The sequence below is a fragment of the Lepeophtheirus salmonis genome, chromosome 12, assembly GCF_016086655.4.
Source record: "Lepeophtheirus salmonis chromosome 12, UVic_Lsal_1.4, whole genome shotgun sequence".
NCBI lineage: Eukaryota > Metazoa > Arthropoda > Copepoda > Siphonostomatoida > Caligidae > Lepeophtheirus > Lepeophtheirus salmonis.
Genome location: NC_052142.2, coordinates 11,208,897 through 11,231,752, shown reverse-complemented (window position 1 = coordinate 11,231,752; position 22,856 = coordinate 11,208,897). Strand labels below are relative to the sequence as shown.

Here is a 22,856-nt window from a genome sequence, read left to right as displayed (position 1 = left end):
TTAACTTAAAAATTTTCATAAAACCAACGGTTCATTTTAAAGGCAGCTATTAACTAATGTGATCCTCGCTAGCGTTTGATTTTTCAAAAATAAGAAGGAACAACTAATCAGAAATATCTTACGGGTTACCAATATAAACATTTTCTAAAAATCAAAGCTTCCAGGGATTTTGACACTTTTTACACAACATGTCAATTTTTAACATTGATTAATATTAATAGAATTCGAAGTAGTATCTCCACTGAATTGTCTTTCATGTAATAGTCCGTACACATATTCTTTTTGCATTTTGTTATAGAGGGTTCATATAGATATATACAACATAACTTACCATCTTCCTCCTCAAAAGCAGGATCAGTTTTTGGTGTCAAGAAGGCAAGTAACAAATTAAGATGATATATTGCTAGTGCATATGTTATAATATACCATCCCTAAAATATAAAAAGTACTGATATCATTTATTTTATTGACACTTAGTAATAGTATCATACTATAATATCAATGATAACGTAAGTACCACTATGCAACATCAAAAACCTAAATTTATTATTGTTATTTAAAGTCTTTTTTTTTTGAAAATTATGTTTTTTTAAAATGTTTTTTTGGTATTATTTCGATTCAGAGCCATATTTTTAACTGAAATAACTATATAAATGAAAATTAAAGGTAATAATAATTGATAAAAAACATTCCAGCATTCAAAAGACAAAATATTTAGTAAGATATCTTGAATACAGTTTCTACAAAATTTATCCAATCATACAAAAATTCAGTAGAATGAAGGGTCTTATTTGAAAGCAAATATACTTTTTTGAATTTCTTTATATTATAGCTAAACCTCAGAATAAACTTCATATTATTCTTCAGAAGATTTGCTGGCAAAAAGTTAGATTTCCATTGATTTTATCATTTTGGCCTTTAATTTTCTTATAGAATGTTAAATTACTCAATATTGTAAGGTTGCGTGAATTTTCCCCCAAATTAAATACAGTTTAGTGGATTATTTGACTAATTAAATAAGTAATTAATATTTTAGAGGTTGTTAATTAGGAAATTGAATAAGGGAATCACAAAATAAGATCGACATTTATAACTATTGTTTCAGTGTGATGACTTTCCAACCTTTGATCCTCAAGGCGAGCACATAGTTAACTATTACACAAGTCAACAAAATTTATCTATTTCAAAAATCTTTTAAATTACTTTAGTAGTTTTGACGAGTTTATCTCAAATCAGTAATTATTTTTTTTCATATAAATTATGGTTTTCTAGAATAGTTGCTTTAAATTATCCGAGTATTTTTACTCTTTTGATAGGTTTGCACTAACTTTTGATCATGTCTTTATAAATAGTTGATATAAAAGTTAGTTTTATTTTTGCAAATTTAATGTTAATTTTAAATATGTACTTATATTTGATAAGCAATCATCCAATCCCGAGAAAATGCAATTTAGATTTTAAAAAACTTCCATATTTTAAAGGTTTCGTTTGAAAAATAATAACGAATTTGTTTTTCATGTATTTCTACTCCAAAATATCTCATTTATAGCAAAAATAATAAGGGTTTTATATACAAAAGAGTAGTTGGTTCATGAATATCTAGTTAAGTTGATATATTGATTCGACTTTTTTAAGGCAGAAATTCATGGACGTCAAGTAAATAAATTTAAAAAAAAAGGAAATAAATATTTATCTGAATATTATAGGTTAAACAAAATAATTTTATGTATGACCAGGTATGCACCTATAAAATGAGACTATAAAAAAAATTGAACGTTTATTTTGGAAAAATGGTTACAAATTTAGTTTTCAAAGTATGCACCTTCGCTAGCCACACATCTTTCAGGCAATTTATGTATGCCTTTTCAAAAAAAGCACTCGATCCACTTTTTGACTTCAGCGTGAGAATCGAAGCGTAAATCATGGAGTGCATGGCCCATCCATGCAAAGAAGTGATAATGAGAAGGTGCCAGGTCTGGTGAGTAATTTACATGAGCAAGAGGTTTCTAATTGTACGATTCAACAAGCTGGCGAGTGGCTATAGAGCGATGCAGTGGCGCGTTATCCTAAAAAAAATTTCCTTCTGTTGCCTGGGTTCGTATTTTGGGCGTTTTTGGCGTATGGTATGGTTTAAATCGGCCAATTGTTGGTGGTAGCGATCACCGTTAACGGTTTGTGGAAGGTCACCACACTGGTACCAGAACACAAACATTACTGCCTTAATTTCTTTCATCTTCATTTTTCATGTCAAAAGCACCACTTTGTAATTTTTCAAACCACCTGAAGCACAATGCTCTGCTATAGCATATTCGCCATATGTTTCCACAAGTTTTTGATGGAATGGAGAAGCGTTTTTCTTCAATTGGTAACAGAAAATCAATGACGTCCACACATCATAGTTTGTAGGTACAAAATTAGACATTTTTATGAGCGAAAAGTGTGTTGTTGAATGAAACTATACAAAGAATGAATTAAATATTGTTGACACGTGTCGTAATAAGCATTTAAATTTTTGATCCGGTTTCTAATGTCAATCCTGCGACACCTAGGGAACAATAGCCGAAAGTATCATTTCATAGGCGCATACCTAGTATATACGTATTATGTGAATTATTGATTTTTTTAATTCTAAAAAGTTTGCTATAACCAATAAAATAGATAAAAATACTGACAAATTTCCAATCAAATATTTCAAAAACCAGTTGGTAAAACGAATTAATAATTCGTGATTCGATCTTCAATGACTACTAGAATTGAATATTGATTTTTTTTTCTTTTCTTGTGTTATTGAATATTCTGGATTCATACGTACATCATCCAAGTAGTGCTGGATCGGCCTTAAAAAAACTATATAGATTGCAGTTCTTTTGGTCCAATCTTGATTGATTTTTGTAGTGATAGGACAGATACTAATCGGGATTTTAATACTACGTCATTTCACCTGCTGAGATTTCATCAATAGCTGCGATTATAATTTAACATTCACAATTAGGACATTGATTCATAATAAGTTAATAAATTAATTTTGCTTCTACAGTGTAATCCATGTGAATACCTTACAATTATTTATTTTTAATTAACAAAATTTATAATTGTAAATATTTATATAGAAGCTCATTACTACATTTGTCTTGGTCCTGTATTATATCTACTAATTTTGGGTATAATCTATCCACAATTTTTAGTAAAAAGTATGCTATATGTTATGAACCATTTAAACTGACGCACGCTAATATGTTTGGAGCAAACTAAGTTATTTTTTAATCATTTGTGGTCTAGTTTAGAGTTAATAAGGGTGAGATAACATGTGCTACAGCTTATTAATTTAATATTGATACAAAAACAACTGGTTACCGGGATTAAAATTCTTCATTTGTTGAATTAAGCTCCAGGAGAACTGAGGATGTTAAACATCTAATTAATGGTTGAATCCGTTGATTTTTTGATGGTAGAGAAAGGGACTTTCATTGAAAAATTTGAATAGCTTACCATAAATCTTCTTTCGAAAAAATAAACTCCATGCTTCAGGATTTCCCCATCTATGGGATAAAGGTCTGTTGAAAAAGTTTCCCAAATCATGAGTATTTCGTCTTGAGACAGTCATTGAATCAAGGAACCCTCGGTCACCTTTACGGTATCTCATCATCCCTTCTCCTCACTGACGTCAAAATGGTTGGAGGTGCTGATTCCTGTTAAATACCAACCCCTTCACCCATCTGCCAAATCCATCAAGACTCTTTCGCGTCTAGCCAGTGAATATCACGTGCTCCATGCACCTTTAGCCACTTCAATCGTGAATTCTTAGTAAGTAAAAGGAGGTCTTGTTTGAGGAATTTTGTTAAAAGGTATGGTTTTGAGCAAAATTTAATATTTGTAGGAATCCAGCTTGAATAAATGGTTTTTCTACGTTTGACCTAGCTTTCCTAGCACCTGCCTCTTTATTTACAAAAATAACCTTGAATTATGCCCTTTGAGCAACAACAGTGGGAACAAACTTTCTGTGGCGACAGAACCTTTAAAATATCTTGCTTCAACATGGCAGCCAAATTTATTTGCAATATTAAAGAAGCAATTTCTTTTTATAAATAGTGTTCTTATCAACCTCTTCCAGGCCTCTACCACATCCAATTTCAAAATTGAATTTTTAAAACTAATAGCGTGGGTCAGATGCAAACACTAAAACCTGTGTCAGTAAATATTGAGCATGTGCAACAACTTGTTAACAATGCAAGACGTTGCTGGAATATCCTAATAATACGAGTAGATCCTCTTCAAAATTAAATAACTGAAAGTTAATAAAATATTAAAATTACATTTAAAGTTATTACCGTGGGTAGCAGTGTATTTAGCCATTTAATACTTAAGTGCATATTACATTATCTAGATATATTCAGTCCTCATGAGGACTAACTAATTGATCCTAGGACTGTTGAATCGGAAAAGAAGATTGGACATATTAGAAAAAAAGACTTAAAGAATGGAAGAGAAAACATTGATTAGGAATTCAGTTAAAAGACCAGTCCAACACAAGATACAAGCCAACGAGATACGATATTCGTTATATTATTTTATAATTGTAGACAACAGTTGCATTGATAAAAATATCCTTCAGAAAACAATTCTTCATTTAAAGTATCAAGATTTCATAAGGGTAAGTAGATAGTGTTGTATCGGTCCTTATTTATTCGGTCTAATACAGTCTAAGAACCGGTACTTAGGAATTTCAGTCCCTCTAAACCGGTTATTAATTTTTTTCTCAAAATTTTCGTTTGTTGAATGAGCCATATAATATAAATGCTGTATATATTAAGAGTATTGCAATGAGCTTGCAAAAAAATCCTGTTTTCATTGTAATACAATGTAATATGAACATATTATTTTTTACTTAGTAATATAATTTATCAAATAATATATAACGGAATAATTTAAAAAAAGAAAAACCCATTGATGTGACAAGGGATTGATTTAAACTTCTTTAAGGACCGACAAGTTGGACTTCACTTGACCACAGTCGTTAATAAGGACCTATAAAATACCAGATTTAGGTGCAATTGATTGCACCCAATAAATATGGAAATCCCTTATGTTCAAGAAATGTTGGAATAATTCTCAATATAAAATTAAATTCAATCTCAAATACTGTTCCTTAAGTGATGCAATGGCAGAAGACAATCTTGAGACTATCGGACAAACATTTTATTTATAGATTTCAATAAAATATTTCCATCCACTCTCTAATAGCAGCCAGTTGCATTGAAATGTAGAGTAATCAAAGTTTGTATCACGGTTTTCATTCAATGTTATTATTCAAAATTAAAACTATTTTCAATTTCACTATTAATGTATCCACCATACATAGAAAATAAATTTTTTGTATAATCTTCCCAACAGGTTCTCTAAACTATTTATAACTTTTGAAAGAAACTTGTACAACTTGTTGACACCAGCTAAAACTAGTAAAAAATGTCAACTTGTACACAATATAAGTTGAAAAAAAGTTGAGTTTTTATACAAAGTGGTGGAATAAATTACAATCAACCCATAGTATGAAACACTTTAAATATAATAAATTCACTTTTGATGAGAAAGTTTGCCATTATTGAATTGATATTTGACTTTTGACATATTAATTGGGTAATTAATTAATTAATTAATTTTGTAAAATATTAATTGATAAGTACTGGAAATATTTTATTGAAATCCATAAAGAAAATGTAATTTTATTGAAATATGACATTTTCTGTCGTATATTAAATCATATAAAATTTGCAAAGTTCACTCTCTAATAAAATATTAATACAATAATGAAGAAATAATAGAAATCCTTAATAGCTAGTGACAAAAATGTATGTTGTTATAACTCAATATAAGTGGGTTTGCAAATCTAGTGTGGTAGATAGGGGGATATATCCTCCTAATTTGAAAGTTAAGAAGAGCAAAATAATTTGATTTTTCTTCATTAAATATTACTTCTATTTCATCAACATGCCAAAATAAATTACTTAATTAAGTCTTTCCCCCTATATTAAAATTTCATAATATACAGTCAAATATTACCCTAGTGAAATGTTATGATCTTCCCACAAATGTATTAATTCTCCACTATAATTAAATGTTTCCCATAACAGTTTTTGAGTGTATTATAAGATGTTTTATAGAAGATAACCATTTAAACTGTAATAAAATATTACATATGCTCTCGTATATATTCGAACAAACAAAACAATTTATAACATTACAGATAATACGTATAACATTTATTCATTCACCTTTTAAACTTTTTAAATGATAAAATAGGAAAAATGCATAGAATTGTAAAGTTGTTTAAAATTATGAAAAATAAGTCAATAAAAAAATATAATTCTCTCAAGTTATTTAAAAAACGTATAAAAGATTTAAGAGTTTAATAAGGCAAGAAGTTGCATGAGCAGTACTAGGCTTAGTTTTTAAGATATCATTAGTTGATGATAACAAAAAAAAAGGAAGATACTTGTAATGTGAAAATAACGATTTTTTATTTTTAAGATGCGGTCTTTCTTTATTTACTATTACATAACACTAAAATTAATAATCAATTAAATAGACGGAGGAATTGCATTCTAAAATTATATATACACGTTGAAGTTAAAAATTTAATCTCCAAAGATAGGCCAGTTCTTCCATCATCTTGTTATGTCTTAATTTTCAAAAAATTCTAAATGAGTATGTATTATACACTTAACGGTATTGAAAAAAGAAGAGAATCTATAACATTCATAAAAAACATTCACATCAATATTTAAAATAACGAAATAAAACTCAGAAAATTATAAATATCAACATACACGTGTTAAAATTTTCACAGCTTTAACATTTCAGAAGGTCAATGCTTTTTAAAAATACAAAAAAAATATGTGTTAAATTAATTGAATGTCGTTCTAATTCAGAGGGTATGAACCTCACTAAGTCCGAAGCAAAAATCCATAGCCGTCCATTGACTTTCAGTATTTTGATACTAAAATCAACTTATTTTGCTGCGGCATCTATTAAAATAGCTCTAAAATGTTCTATTATGATCGCTTATCTCAAATGGAGTATTTTTGGAATATATGCCATGGAAGTTAAAAGTAAAGAATTTTCTTTCACAAACCTTGTTAAGACTGTGAGAAGATATATAGAGTGGGGATCAAAAACTTGCAGTAGCGTGATGAAATAAAGAAAAAAGATTTTTTTATGGAATCAACTAAAGACAACTCAAAACCAAGTTGTGCTACGTTTAAATACCATAATTAGCTATTGTACAAAACAATATGTCCTCCTTTACCAGCAATAACAGACTCAACACGCCGGTGAACATATTGACAGGTCTAGAAGATGAAGGCCGCGTTCGTATGTGCCACTCTGGTATGATGGCAGCTCTTAGCGAATACAAATTTGGATGAGAGGTACAGCAGATGTAGGCTCACTATACACCCCAAACTAAAAAGACCTGGGATTAAGGTGAGGGATAGAGGAGGGACATAAGAGGCCACCAGTAGACAGCCATATTGTTGCTGCCTTAGTTTTGATTATTTTTGGGTCTATCGGAGGGGGTGCAATCTTGCGTCCGGACATAATTACCCTCAGGATAGGTGATCTTCAGCCACGACATGGCTGTGTACCTCAGCACCTTGTAGTACTCATCCGTGCCCGGTCTCTCCAACCATGAAACAAATACACAAAGATCTTCTTCTCGTAAAAGGCGATAACGCCCAGGACCATCACTTGGGCTCGATGTTTAGTATGGAATATGCACTAAAACTCCTCTCTTGTTTCAACAAAAAACCAATCATTTTGCTTGTTCACTACAGCGTGCAGCGTGAAGATATTTTTGTCTGAGTAAAATCTTGACTCTGTCGCCATGCACTTTGAGGTAGAGAACACAATTTTTACCTGTTAAGCCTCTGTCATTTCATGGAGTCAATGAGCATATGCTTTGTTGACCTTACAAATGATTTCAGTCCAAATTTATCATAGACGGCTTTGCACATGGTCTTTGGGTCAATTTTTATCTGCTTAGATATCTCGCTGATTGAAGTCGTGGGGTTTCCCTTGATATTGGTGTACAATCAGCTATGAAGATCACGGAACGCTTCAAGTTATGGCCACAACTGCCAGAAGCACTTTCCAACACCCTTCCCGTCCTAAATAGACTTTTTAAGATTGAAAGCAGTCCGAATGGAGATACCAACGCTCTCTGCAGCTTTCTCCGCACTGACACCAGCACGGAGGAGATCGCATACTCGATGCCTTTTTTGTTTATGCTCCAATACTTTAACACTTAGAGACGTGGGATAAAAAGAAAACATATTTTATTTTTTTGCTATCGTTTTGATGCGTAGTGAATTATCACAATTAAAAACAATATGGATAACATTTTCAGCAAGTTTTGGGTCCTCACTCTGTATAATTCGGTCATCTACGAATTTGCTGAGTGCCCCGACTTAAAATACTTCACTTTAACTATTTTTATTTCTAACTATACGAGTCTTAAAAACTAAGTCAATCTATATATCGGCTACACATTTTTAAGCTAGCAAGGATATTTGAGAGCACTTGTGTTTTGAAGGTCTGTATAATTTAAATAAAATATTTTTCCATTATGCTGCTGTTTTTCTTCGTTCTTCCTAGGGGTAACAGGATGAATATATCCTAACATTCATAACGTTACATCGACAGCTAATAAACTAACTTCCATGGCTACCATATAGTTTTTAATGTAATTAAGAGGCAGGAATTAATTCTTATATGCCAGATACGTCCGTTTTTTCTCTTCTAGTAATTACTGAGAAGTAAAAATAAGACTGGTTCTAATATAATTAAGGTGAAATTTGTAGTAAGAGAAGGAAAAACAAACAAATCCACCAAAAGTTAGTATATAAGTTTTAAAAGTAGTTTTACCTATCACTGTAAAACAGAAGTCGATAATTAGAGCAATAGACATAACAAAGGGGTTTTAAAAGGTAAACAATTACAAAATTGCATATTTGTTGACCACTGACACAGAAAAAGAAAGACATTATATGGAAATTGAGAAAACCTGCATATGGGGTGGGAGATGTTTCAAGAAATTCGTACTATGTTTTTAAAAAAAGTAACTAAAACTTAGATATATGATATCAAAACATGAAATTACATTCTTCATACACAAGAATATATTTGATTTAGAATCAAACAAACAAAAGAAAAAAAAGTAATATATCAAAATGGTTATATGGATAATATACTAATTGAAGGAATGGATAGACAAAGGAAGATTATTCTATAAAAATGGATAAAACCAAATATCATCGGGCAATTGTTGGCTAATTGAACTGGATTTCGATGATAACAATGCTCGGCGTTTCTTTTAATACTCTGGAATTAAGAATGTGAAACTAGAGTCCAACTATAAAAAATGACTGAAGAGTTAAAGAAGTGATGACTAAAATGAGATCAATATGAAATACTTTTACCAAACATGGGTCAATATCCCACTTTAAAGCATTAATTTATGGAAGAGGTTGCCCGATTATAATACATAATTCACTCGAAAATCTACATAATTTTACAGACATAACTGGTTTTTGGTGGTCAAAGTCAGTATTGGATTCGTTGGATTTAAGTCAATTAAGTTTTGCCATTTGATTTTTAACTACAAAAAATACACTTACCCCTACACGAGGTTGAGTGACTGTGTCTGGTTCCACTCTAGATATTAGTAAAACTCATTGGCATATTTTACACAATGCAATAGTTTTTTGCCCGCCGTCTAAAATTCACATTTATTATTGTTCTTTAAGCCTCAGAATACGAAAATTACCATTAAAAACCTTAAACAGCAATAGAATTGGCCTTTAACTCCTTTTTTTAAATCACATTTTTTGATATAATTACGATTCCGACCCGTATTTTGAACTATATATATATATTGATATATAAATTAAAGGGAATCACAATTGATAAAAAAACATTCCAACATTTCTTATAAATTTTAGTTGTATAACAAACACTAGAGACATATTTATCATATTATATATATACTCATGTAACACATATCCACTTTAAGATTTGACGTCATGTCAGCAAAATTGAAATCGTAAACAATATAAATACAGGAAGAATGCAAAATACTTTAAGCTTAAATCATTCATAAGTATTTGCGCTGCTGTATTTTACAGAATCCTCTAGAAAGATACATAAGATACCAAACGAGATGTTGATTGCATTAGTCAGTTTAAATATGTCTTCTCACGAGCATCGAAGACGAAGAGTATTCAATATTTTTTTACATCTATTAGGTTGCTTCTGTGTGTATTTCTTCTCCAATTGTAAGTACATATGTCAAGTACTATTAGATTTAAAATTACAATTATTTTCAGCTTATATATATAAAAATGGTAACTTTAACAATTTAAATGTTTTGGAGGAGAACAGCTTAACAGTAACGACGTTTCATTTGAGGACGTATCCAAAAATAAATTCGACACTGTATCAAGCAAAAACATTGCAGGAATTACTCAGATGTCATTCTTCAATTATAATCTGAGTCCAAGAAGGACATTCAACTGTAATCTCCCGACCAATCCGCAGTTTTACTCTCAGTCTTTCAGGAGCAGACACACTATCCGTTACTTTAAAATTATAATTATTATCTCCTCAAGAACAATGAAAAAAGCTTTGGAAATTGAAAAAAAAAAAAAAACTGTAGAGGTTGCCAACTACAAAAAACTTCACACACACCTTAATAACTTAAATATATAATTCTATATGTTACACCCGGGAATATTGAAATGAATATAGAGCAATATATTTTTTCGGGTGTCATGCAGAAATCTGGACAGTCAGTCTTTGAGCAAGAATTAAAATACTTATTTCCCATTTTTATTTATTTCTTTAGAGAAGAAAGCTGCACCTTTTATTTCCCGTTCAGAACATCAAAATCAGTTGAAATAAGATCGCTTTTAATCCTGGGAGGAAAAAGCACCGCGGAGATTTAAAAGAATACCAAACTCATTCTCTGGGTCAGGTAGACATTCCCTTACAAAAGGACACCATAGTATTCTGGCTTAAAACACTGGCGTAACACTTAGGGTTATGAATTATAGCCGTCAAGCAACTAAATACCGACATTGTTTAAGCCCAGATTGACCAACATTGGGATAAATCTTCCAACTATGTGTTTAACACCTCTGGTGGCTTCCTTAAGTGCAATGATGACAAAGTTAAGACTAGATGTGGCTAATTGAGAGAAATTAATCTGAAATGGTAAGTCCCATGTATTCAAAGTTTAATAACAACTATCAAAAATTTCACAGAATTATATCTTTTTAGAATTAAAAGTTGCTAGTCTCCAGATTTCCACGTGACACGTGCTATTTTGAGTGCAGTAGAAAAAAAAATCATTTTCATGAGATCAATGGTGCAAGTTGAAGTTTGAACAACTAATAGATTACTGATTTCTAATAACAATAAAAAGTATGATCTAGAAAGTTCCTCCATTAAAAAATTATAATTTATCTCCTTAATTAAATATAATTTTTTTCTAAGAAACTCTCTGAATTTCTATTGGGTAAAAAAGTTATGGGAATATGCCAACTAAAGGTTCATTTTCAAAAATGTTGTGTGTAGCCTAAACTCAGATATTACCGCAGATTTTTTTGGAATTTTTATTAAAGTATTAAAGTTTTGGATCTATGATATAACAAAGACTTGTTTTATTGCCACAAAAATCTGTCGGAAGGTCCTCAAATTTAAAAAAATTTGATATTAATTTATCTTAAAATGATTACATTTTCAAATGTATAAGGAACCATTTTTGTTGTTTTTATTCGTGATCTTCTCCTTTTATTTTGAACAAGATACGAACGTTAAAATAAAATGAGCCACAAATTTGTTGTTAGACTAAAACAAGAACAAGTAATAATCGTTAAAATTTTACCAATACATTGGAAATGTTACTTTTTAATCTTTAAACCTTATATTTTAGATATAAATAATGTGAAATTTTGAGACTAAAAAGTAACATTTCCTATGTTTGGCTTCATTGTGTCCTTTTTTATATATGCCATTATAGTTGCACTATATTTTTTATCATCTAAGATACTTATGGATAGTTCCATAATAAAATTACACAACAAGGACATTCAATGTAATAGATTTATTTGAAATTATAACTATTTGTAGATACATATCTAATTAGCTAAAATTACCAATTTTCGGCTTAATTTGATCCACTGCAAGATTTATGAGCATCTGAAATTCAGTCCTGATTTTCCACCCAACATTCACAATAATCCTTGATCCCTTATTTTATAGACTTATAGTAACAGTATTCTTGGGTGTAAAAATGTTTTTTTGATACCACTTGAAAGAACATAAGTTATGCTGTTGTTTGTTTTTAAAATTTGATGGGGTAATAATCATAGTAGAAATATATTAGGAATTCAAGAAAAGTAATCGATATGTATTTTATCAATGTCATACTTTAGTGCTTCTCAAATCTTTTATTCAAGGTTTCACTTTATTTCTAAATATAAAAGAGAAAATATGATAAGCCCTGTATAATTCAATATTCATCAGTGATGTCATTACTCAACAGATATCTCAATACAAAGAATATTAAAAGGAAAAGTTGAGCAAGGGGAGATACACTATGGGGTATCTTATATTTTTACTTCATTGATAAATGAAAAGGTATCTAATTCTAAATAAGGGTAGATATTAGCAAGGTTAATAGAAATACAAGGTTACCTATCATGTAATCGGGCTTGCTATAATTTTCACTCTTATGCTTTGTACCGACTGCTGGGCAAGATAGGCGGATTTCGACAAAACATGCAACCACTCATATACTATGACGCCAAGTGCTAAAAGTCCTGCGCAGATAAAATGACTCGATTATGGTCAAAAAAAATATTGCCTTTCCTCACCAGATTTGAATCCACTTGAATTTTCTATAAAGGCACTTTGGAGAGGGAAATCAAGACATCACACCCAAATGTGGACTCCATGAAGTCCTACATAGTGGCTGCATGGGACAACTTGTCGGAGGAGTTTTTCATCAACTCCTGCATGGGACAACTTGTCAGAGGAGTTTTTCATCAACTCCTGCATGGCCTGCAGGTGACGTGAAATGCTGTGATTTATAATGAAGGTGGTCATATTGAGTTAAAAAAATTTGTTGTCTTCAACATTATTTTTTTGACAATTACTGTAAATGTAAAATTATTTATGTATTTCTAAATCCATATATCGAGTCCAAGATTTGCTGTCCTACCATGTATGTCTAAAAGCAATATAAATATTCTTTATCATCATTATTTGATGATCACAAAATTTTGCATTACGAGAGGCTCCAACAAAAATACGGAATGAACGATATTATTGAAAATTTAATCGATTATGCCCAGGATATACTTCTCTATGAAAATGATGCCCAATTTGAGTCAAACTACTAAATACTTCTGAAAAAAAAAATTACGAAACAGAAACTCAATTTTTTAGTAAAATATCCATAATTCGAAACGTGTGATATTGCACAATCATATGAGCAGCAGCTACTTGATATGGACTAAATTAAGGTCTAATTTATTACAGGCAACTACAAGTTCTCAAACCCACAGGTATTTGACTAATTGATTCACTTGTAGAACTTGAAAATGCTGAAGATATATTTTTATTTCCACCTTTTTCTTTCCTCATTGTTATGAGGAAATTCAGAGTTCCGGGATTTTACACTCGATTATATGAAAATGAGTAAACACATCAACAACATAAGTTGACTGGTCTTATCTTAAAGCACTTTGTTTCCCAAGTTATTGGAACAGGAAAGTTGTATATAATAAGAATGAAGAATCATGTTTGGATCAAGGGTACGATAAATATTGCAGTAGATCCACTTTTATTAATCATTAGGAGATTGTATGTCCCGAATCGGATATTATTGGACGGCGAAGTGATGCTTGCCATATGTTTTATGATCATTCTCAAGAATTGGCGTAATTATTCAGAGAATTTACACAAAAAATCCTTTGGTTGATTGGACAATAAATATTAAAGACAGTATTAAGGAGCAGATGCACTATGTCTTAAATGAACGCAGAGATTACAATACATGAGTTGAATACACCAAAAATAATCAAAAATCTGTTAAGTTATTAATTGTGGACTTTTCTGGAGCTAAATCAATTTTGGATCAAGTTTCTATACTTTCTTGATGAAGATCATTCAAAGTTTTGACCAGAACACAGCTTCGGTGTAATTTCCAAATCTTATTAAAATCAACAAAAAATTGAATGTGTAGAAGATTTAGTAGAAATTGACGTCAAACCATCTACTAAATTCAAGAAGATCAGAAGCTCACAAATACAATAGTTTAATTTAAGTAAATTATGAGCCAAGTAATTCTGTTCTTTAAAAGGAATAAAGAACAATCATATATTCACCTTCAAATTTACTTCTCCTGGAGTTGTATACGTAAAAGACTCGTCTGATAATTCCTTCAGCAAACTTATTAAAACATGGAATTTTGTACATTGAATGGTCATTCTTGATTCCTGAAGAGTAAATTCTAAAGAAAAAACTTATCGGAGGAAAAAATGGAACATATAATGAAGAATTTGCTTTCTTATAATGAAAAGAAACAACTTTTTGTAAAATCTATAAAAAATGAAACCACCCTATCCGACAGAGAATTAATAAATATTCCTTTCCCTCAGCATAAGGTTTTCTTGCCTACGTTCAATTCTTCTCCTGCATTTGTCACATTATACTACGATTCTTCATCATTTCTATCTTTGGCATGTAATTATTTCGGAGAAGATACTCCTCTAGCATAATCGACTAATTTATTACAAGGTATCACCTAATATTATTTTGTTTAGTTTTACTAATTTGTAATTCAGCTTTTTTCTACAATCAGATTCAACTTGCAATTTTGATCCAGAACAAAGACTTTCACATGAATCTGTAACCGATGTCTTTAGGTAATGCGGAAAGAAAAGGAAAAAGTATTTCCATGTGAAAGGTGTGATTTACACCGTAAATATTTGAAGATATTAATTGTACGGAAATTGTAGCAACTACAGATATTTCATTTTTTTTTTTTTTATATGAAGAAATTAAAGTGTGTCAACAAATTCAACAATTATTTTTTCCATAGTTATTTTTGTTGTGACAAAAAGGAAATTTTACCATATATTTATAAATATTATATTTATTTGTTATTAATAATAAAACAAACATTAATTTATTTGTAGTAGTTTATTTTTAGTTTTGTTCTTAAATTTATGTGTAATTTTGGTTTTAATCGAAGAATATAACTATACAGAGATGTGAAATAAATTAAAATAGACATTTCAAATATATTTTTTCTAATAGTTCACGAGATATAATTTTGTAAGTATAAACCTAACGTGCAAACTATTTAATTAATTAGATGGCTCTCGTTAATGTTGGGTCTAATGTTCCAAAATACCTAACTAACGTGGGATTTATTTTAGCCTCCTTATGACCGAATCAGTGTGAATTAGCAATAGCAGTCATAGGACCGCACCAACTCATATGTTTTTATTTTTCTTCAAATAGATAAGTAATATTTAGTCTAAAAACATTATGTGTTATATTCGTTTTCAGCCAGTGGCCCACTCCCTAATTCATAGAACGGGTAAAGTGGTTGAATGGTTAAGTTTAATTAATTCAATTTTTTTTAAATACTTGTTCTAAATTCTATATTTACTAACCCAATATCTTTATCCTCAAATTAAATACTGGGTGGCAATTGGTTTATGGAATTGCAATATGGACAAGTTTTTAAAATTTTAAACAATGGAAATTAGACGTTTTCAAACATTCTCCAAGGGGTTCAATCGGATGGCGATGTGACGCTTAATAACATGATGGACAAGTCGGAGCCAATCCCGATTTAAACTATTATTTTCAATATCAAACTATTCTAAAAATTCTTTCTGATTATTCCTTTTACTATAATGTACATTGTTTTTATTTTATCATAAATATATATGTCTCAACTTTTTAAATATTCATATATGAATGTAAATATTTGTAGTAGAACAGAATATACAAAGGGAGGCAGAGAGCAAATAACTATTCACAAGGGATCCCTGTTTAGGGAGCCAAAAAATGATAAAAACACCAAGATAAGTCCCTGTCCTGAAAAGGACAAAAAAATCCAAAACAGAAACCCATCTAGCAGGCAAGGATTGGTCCATTCCCAACACAATAGAGGGCTGCGTTTCTGTAAGTTTCAAGTTTCTGCCTTCCTTATTTAAATATTATACAGATTCCTTGGCAAAACAGGCGGATTTTGACCAAACACACAACCTATCATAGTCTATGACGTCATTATTGCTAGAATTCTCAATTTAAGGTATCTGACTACAGAGCAAAAAAAACAGATTTTGACAAACATGCACCCACTCATCTATTATGACGTCAATAATAAAACTACACGTACACGTGGTAATGGTTAACTAAGGGTGATAATTTTGGTAAGAATACAAAAGCGTGCGAGGAGAAGAAATACTTATGGCATCATTGATTAAATAATATACATCTTCTTCTATCAATTAAGAACGTTATCATTCCCGCCTTTATTATTAAATATTAGATGGTGATAGTCGATAGAGAACTGAATAAAATGCCTAAAATAACGTCGCCTTCTGTCTGGATTTCTGAAAATGGAGGCCCAGGAATTTGGAAAATACTTACCGGATGAGAAACAAATGGTTTGTCGGATTTGTTGATATAAATGTTCCTTTAGTCCCCTGTCTAGAATTCCACGCCACTCATTATCCTCAACTCATATCAAGAGCATGGATATTCATCTAAAAAATCAAGTTAATCATGAATTTATCAAGTCAGACTTTAACTCTGATCTCACTAAGATGCTTATTGCATGCAAATATAACCTTATCCATTGCTAATCATCTACGTTAAAAAAAAATTATGGAGAAATACACGGGTAAACCTATCCCTTCCCGAGGAACCATCATTAAATTAATGGAGGATGTTGGTACTGATGTAATTTATAGAAATACATATAAAAATGTTTTCAGTCATCCACACCAAATGACGATCAAGTTATCAGTAAAAAGTATAAAATATTTACTAATTTCGAAATGGAACTCTGAATTTTGTACTATCTAACAGTAAGTATTCATTTTTTTTTAAATCTAACCCTAAAATATGATTATATTTTAGCCAAAATTATCAAGAATTATGATACACAACTCATTCAATGGCAAAAAAAAGTGCTTAAATGGATATAACAACAGGAGTAGTAGCTTTGGATGGTTCGCAACTTGTTTTTCTGAGACTAGTTTCTTCACTTAAAGACTTGGGTATGATAATTAGGTTTTCCAATAATATATAGTAAATAAATATTACTTTTTTGATCACTTAAGGCTTAGCTATGGTTGATAGGCTCCAAGAAATGGTGTTCAGAAAACTCATAAAAGGCAAAAACAACTGCTTAAATGGTCACAACAGCGGGGGTAGTGACATTGGGTGTAGCATTATAATTACCAATTGTGTATTTCCTTCATGATAGTAGTATGTTGTTATATAAGCCTAAATAACGGGGAAAATATCTTTTTTGATGCTCTTAATAAGGAGTAATATCGCCGGTCATTACTACATAATTAGCTTTTGCTCTAAATCTTTAAGATGGATTGATTTTTAACATTTTTTTATTAGTATATTTATTGTTTAATTTTATGATTTTGACATTTACTTTATTATTAATAATTAGTTAGATCTCATCGGTAGAGATATATCTATCCTGTGCACAATTGTATATAGCAACTTTCACATGAAGAAGAGGGGATATCTTTTTGATTAAACTCCACGTCTCGTTTGTGTTTCGCAACCTAAAGTTATGACATATTTAACTGGATTCCGGTGTCAGAACAAGAAAATATTATTTGGATCAATCTATTATTTCAATATTCTGTATACATAATTTATTGTTATTAGTTATATGATTCCAATTGTTTAATTTATTATATTTAATTAAACCCTTCTTTTTTAAACCTTGAACTTCAAATATATTTCTAAATACTCTACTTTGTCGTTTCATTAGCTATTATTCTGAGAATAAGGTTCATAATGAATTACAATTTCATGGAGTGTGACGTTTTTAAATCTACTGTAACGGATAAAAAACGTCAAAGTCAATTATACGTAGTATATCTTCATTAAACATTTTGCTAATAAATACATTCGTTATACCCTCAAAAATCATAATAAAGCAGGCAGATGATAATCACATCAGTATTTTAAACAATGATACCATATGTATTTTTTCCCCCTTCTCCTTGCACGCGTTTTTCTCTACAATATTATCAACTTTATGTATAACCTTTTATTTGTATTAACCTTGGCCATAATTCTTTCCTGGTTGTTAACTCTATTAATAAACCCAAATATTCAGTGAAAAGATAACACTAATAATGTCAATTAATTGAACTCAGAGAGCTAAGTATATATTTCACTTGTAATATAATTTAGGATTGATATAATTTAAAAGAGTTAACACTTTAAATTAAATTCACCTGAGAAATGTTAGGTCATAGCCCTTTGATCATTATAGGAATTTCATTATTATAAGAAATTTCTCGAAAAGTAAAAATAATGCATGACAACTTTGTAATTCAGTACACGGATTATTTTTAGTCAAAACAATACAATCCTGGAAGAAAGGGTAATACGGAGAAGCAAAAACCATTAGCCTTATGAAATATTGCTAAATAACTTGAAAATAAATTTTGAACAGACACTCTCTATGCAAGATACATCCGTATTCTATTAATTCAAAACAAAATTTAATTTTAACAATTTTTGAGAAATTTGATATTTTTTGCAGTTCAATTAAACTCGGATCTAACAACACTTGTTGTCATTCCTCGCATTTATAATAAAGGCACCTCCCATTATGTTCATCTCTACCAATTATTATAGCTACATAACTTTTTAATTGGATATTTTGATATTAATTAACCCTAATTTGCGCGCTCTACAGAGTGTTAATTAAAACAATTTTATTACATAAATTTTTAAAGCATTATGCAAAGAATAGTGAACTCACATAACCTCAATTTTAGGAAAAACAATCGTAAGTTGTTTTTTTGTAATTAACTCAAATATATTATATTAATATCCTGCATTTATTCGATACTGTATTATAATTAAAAATAAGGTGAACGCAAATAGCAAGATTTTAAGCAATTATAGAAATATTAGTAAAGGGTTACCCAGCTAAGGGAGGGAGCTGGGGAAAAACAATCATATATTGTTTTCTAGTAATTGTCTCATATATGTATTTTTTTTGAGTTGTATTTATAAAAACGAAATGTAGAAATGATTATCTCACAGTCGTTTGGGTCAACTCATATTTTATACAACTCTATACTGTATAGTTATAAATAATATGAATTGAGGACTCATTTTTAACAATAACCTTTTGAATATAAAGCTCAAATAAAAAAGAAAACAAAAAGGGAAGTAAATTACATAAAATAATAGCTTTGACTTAATATGAGGTTTAGGAACGAGCGTGTCTACACTCATCGCCTCATACTGACAAAAAAAAGTGAAGTGCATACATATTTCGTTATTTTTTTGTTGTTGGTAACCTGACCAATGTTTTTTTTTTTTTCTCGAGCTGTTAGATGTTTTCTCCTTTACACTGAAAGAATAATGATAAAATTTGAGTAATTATTTCTTGGGGAGATATCTTCTAGTTAATAAAGTAAATCTATAATATCAAACCGAAGGTTGTCTCTTCGTTTACTCATTACAATGCCGAGGACTACTACCACTAGTGCTATTATATTCTTTTAAACAAAAAATATCGCGTCGAATTTTTCAAGTATATTGTATAAGAATCTTTACTTTCTAATGGTATCAATAACAAATTTATTAAGAAATTCAAACTATATATGGTAACTAAAGTATATTTAAATTTATATAAGTAAACCGTTATTCATTATTGTGGTACCAATAGAAATATTAGTAGCCACAGTCGGAACAAATATTCAAGAAAAGTATCTAGTATTGAGAATTTATCAGTTTTTGTTTTGAATCTGCAAATGGATTCTAATATATAATAGTTTAAAAATTGGTCTTATATTTATCCTTGGCAATTATTAATAGTTACTTTCTTGCATTTATAGTAATAATTTAGCATTTATTCATTGCTAGTATACTTGTTTACAGTTGAATGTATCGTATAAATCAAGAAGAATTAATTATGAACCGTGTTGCTTAAAAAACAAAATTAGGAATCAAGATACTTAATAAATTAGTTGGTAAATTATACACAAGAATTTTGGATTCAATCTTAGAAGTAAAATTTGTTCATGAATAAAATAAATGAGGTTTCTGTAACAATTATATAAAAAGCCATCATTATTCCAATTATTATAAATAGAATAAGTCAATCGAACTTTTGAATACCTGTTTATAAATTATTCGTATAAGAAATGATGCAATCAAAACCGATGTAAAAATCCATCTAGATACAGTTTTAGGGGTCCATCGATCAAGCCACACTTGGTAAGTCTAAAATCAAAATTACAATATCAGTAATTAAACAATCAGTCAAAACAATTATACATAAAAATTGGCATGAAACTATAATAAAAAAATCTTAGTCAATAAAGCAATTAATTTTAGAAATTACATTGAATACAACAAAATCATATTGTATTTTTATAGGTTACATGATAACAATACTATATTCAAGATTATTTATAAATTGTTTTAATTAATAGTAAGAAATTTTAATTACCACTAATATAGTCTATTGATGATCAATAATCCATACAAAACAATAAACCACTCCCTTCAATATGATACCATTAAACATTTAAACAGTTATTATTATTATTTGAATATACAGTCAGATCCGGATACAGAAAACTACTATTTGTCAGATGAAAAATTGATCATATCCGAAGAATATTTAAAAAAAATTTTTTTTTGACAACTTATGTAAATAAGTAATTTTGAATAACCCTAGATTTTGAAGTAATAAGTGTTTGATTAGATCCTTTTTTTCGACATTTTATCGAGGATGTTTAGTTTATATTTCAACGAAAGTGTTTTTCTGGGGCACTCATGACAGGTATCCATAATGAATGAGAATCAATATGGAATTAATTTAAAAAGAAACATACAGTAAAAATTTCTTGTAATTCCCGAGAATTCATTAAGTTAATCTTGTATTACACAAATAAATATTTATACTGGTTTTTAATATCTTTGATTCGAATGGATGTAGTCCTTGAATTGATATATTTAAAAGAAATGTTAAATTCATTCCAGTAATGTCTTTTATTTTGACAATTTTATTTTTTATAATAATGCATATTATCATTTTATATATTTCTTTAAATTTTTCAAAATATTACTTACAGTACATAGTTTTTTCATTAAAGTTTGAGCTTTTCCTAGCTTAGAATCGATTAAACCTTGCCCTGAATCTTCCATCATCATTGACCAAACAGTTTAAGTATAAACTACCTCAAGAACTATAGAATTGGAGGAAAACGATTAAAAAAAAAAAGAAAGAAGTGAGGAGAAAAAAATAAGAAATAGACGGACTATTCATAATCTAAATCAAGTAATACTCAATACACGATCACCTTTTTTGAATAAACAAATATGCTCGCATCAATGAGTCTTATATCTGGAGTAAGATCTGCTCTACAACGCAACCTTATTGGTAGTATAAATAACAGATTAGGAAGAAAATATTAAGTGACATATTCTAAAAAGTGGGTTCACTGAAGTGATTCAGAACTCCTTTAGCACGCATATCTACATCTTTTTTATTGTTATTATCCTTGAGTCCATCTTGACTGCACACATCGTTACCTTTATTTTATCACACAACCTTTCTCCCAAACAGAAACAGAAAAAAGGTACGAAATCATCTAGTAGTTAGACAAATAAGTCAATCATACAAACTTCTATTTATCTCTTAAGTACTCTCAGACTATCATTGTCATATTATTTATCAATAATTTTTTAAATGAATTGTATATACTTACATATATATTTCATAATATTAAAATCATATAGAGTATTTTATTAGATTCTGTATTAAGGAGGGTTCACTTATCTGCTTAAAGTAGATACCATAGAGCATATACATATAGAGGTCTTGCTACAGGCAAGCACTATTGGCAAATGCTATTACGCATGGATTGGATCGTAGAAGATAATCAACTCCAAAAATGACGATATAATAAGTCGTTCCGATTGATTAAGGGCCTAATACTCAATATCTCATCAGTGAAGCTTATAGTACAATATCTGACGGAAGAGCTATAATTTGAATACTTATACACAAGAAAACTGTACGCAGATCCCATTAAAAATTATTTTTGCATTATCGGGAGCAAAGGAGGATTTAATTCTAACCCATCTTGTTGGGCGTTTGGGCAGGCATTTAAGCAAACTGTGGCTAATTAGATGATAACAAGTGATAATTGTTTGAATAATACCAGTGATGAGAATGTGATCTTGTACAGCTAGGAGAAGAAGGCCAACTTAAGGTATCATCTTCAGATACCGATATAATTCCTCAAATAACTTCGGTAGACATTCTTTTTGCCTTTACAATGGATTTAAGTTCTGCAACGAATCAAGCATTATAATATTTGGCTTTGTTTAAGAACTCTCAAGAAATTGCATGTTGCTTATTATAAGACATGCAGTTACCTAGGAACAAAGTTAACTCTGTCTACAACTGAGATTCCAACCAGTGAAATGTTCTTGTGGCTAAAAAGATACGACACAGACTCATCAAACCTTTTCTATGCAGGACTTGA

The 22,856-nt window shown here is 29.8% G+C and overlaps 1 protein-coding gene across 2 annotated transcripts in view; it reads right to left on the bottom strand.

Annotated features, from left to right (window-relative positions):
* The window catches only part of LOC121127184 (protein RER1), a 45,062-nt gene extending 23,254 nt beyond the window's left edge, over positions 1–21,808 (bottom strand). The window contains exons 1-4 of one of the 2 annotated variants that reach the window (XM_040722529.2): positions 21,666–21,808; positions 21,436–21,551; positions 20,476–20,580; positions 332–431 (exon numbers count right to left, since the gene is read on the bottom strand). In XM_040722529.2, the coding sequence (XP_040578463.1) occupies positions 332–431; positions 20,476–20,580; positions 21,436–21,516 (286 nt within the window). In that variant the 5' untranslated portion in view covers positions 21,517–21,551; positions 21,666–21,808. The remainder of the gene's footprint in view (positions 1–331; positions 432–20,475; positions 20,581–21,435; positions 21,552–21,665) is intronic. The other variant, XM_040722530.2, reaches the window with a different exon arrangement.
* Positions 21,809–22,856: the final 1,048 nt, after the last annotated feature.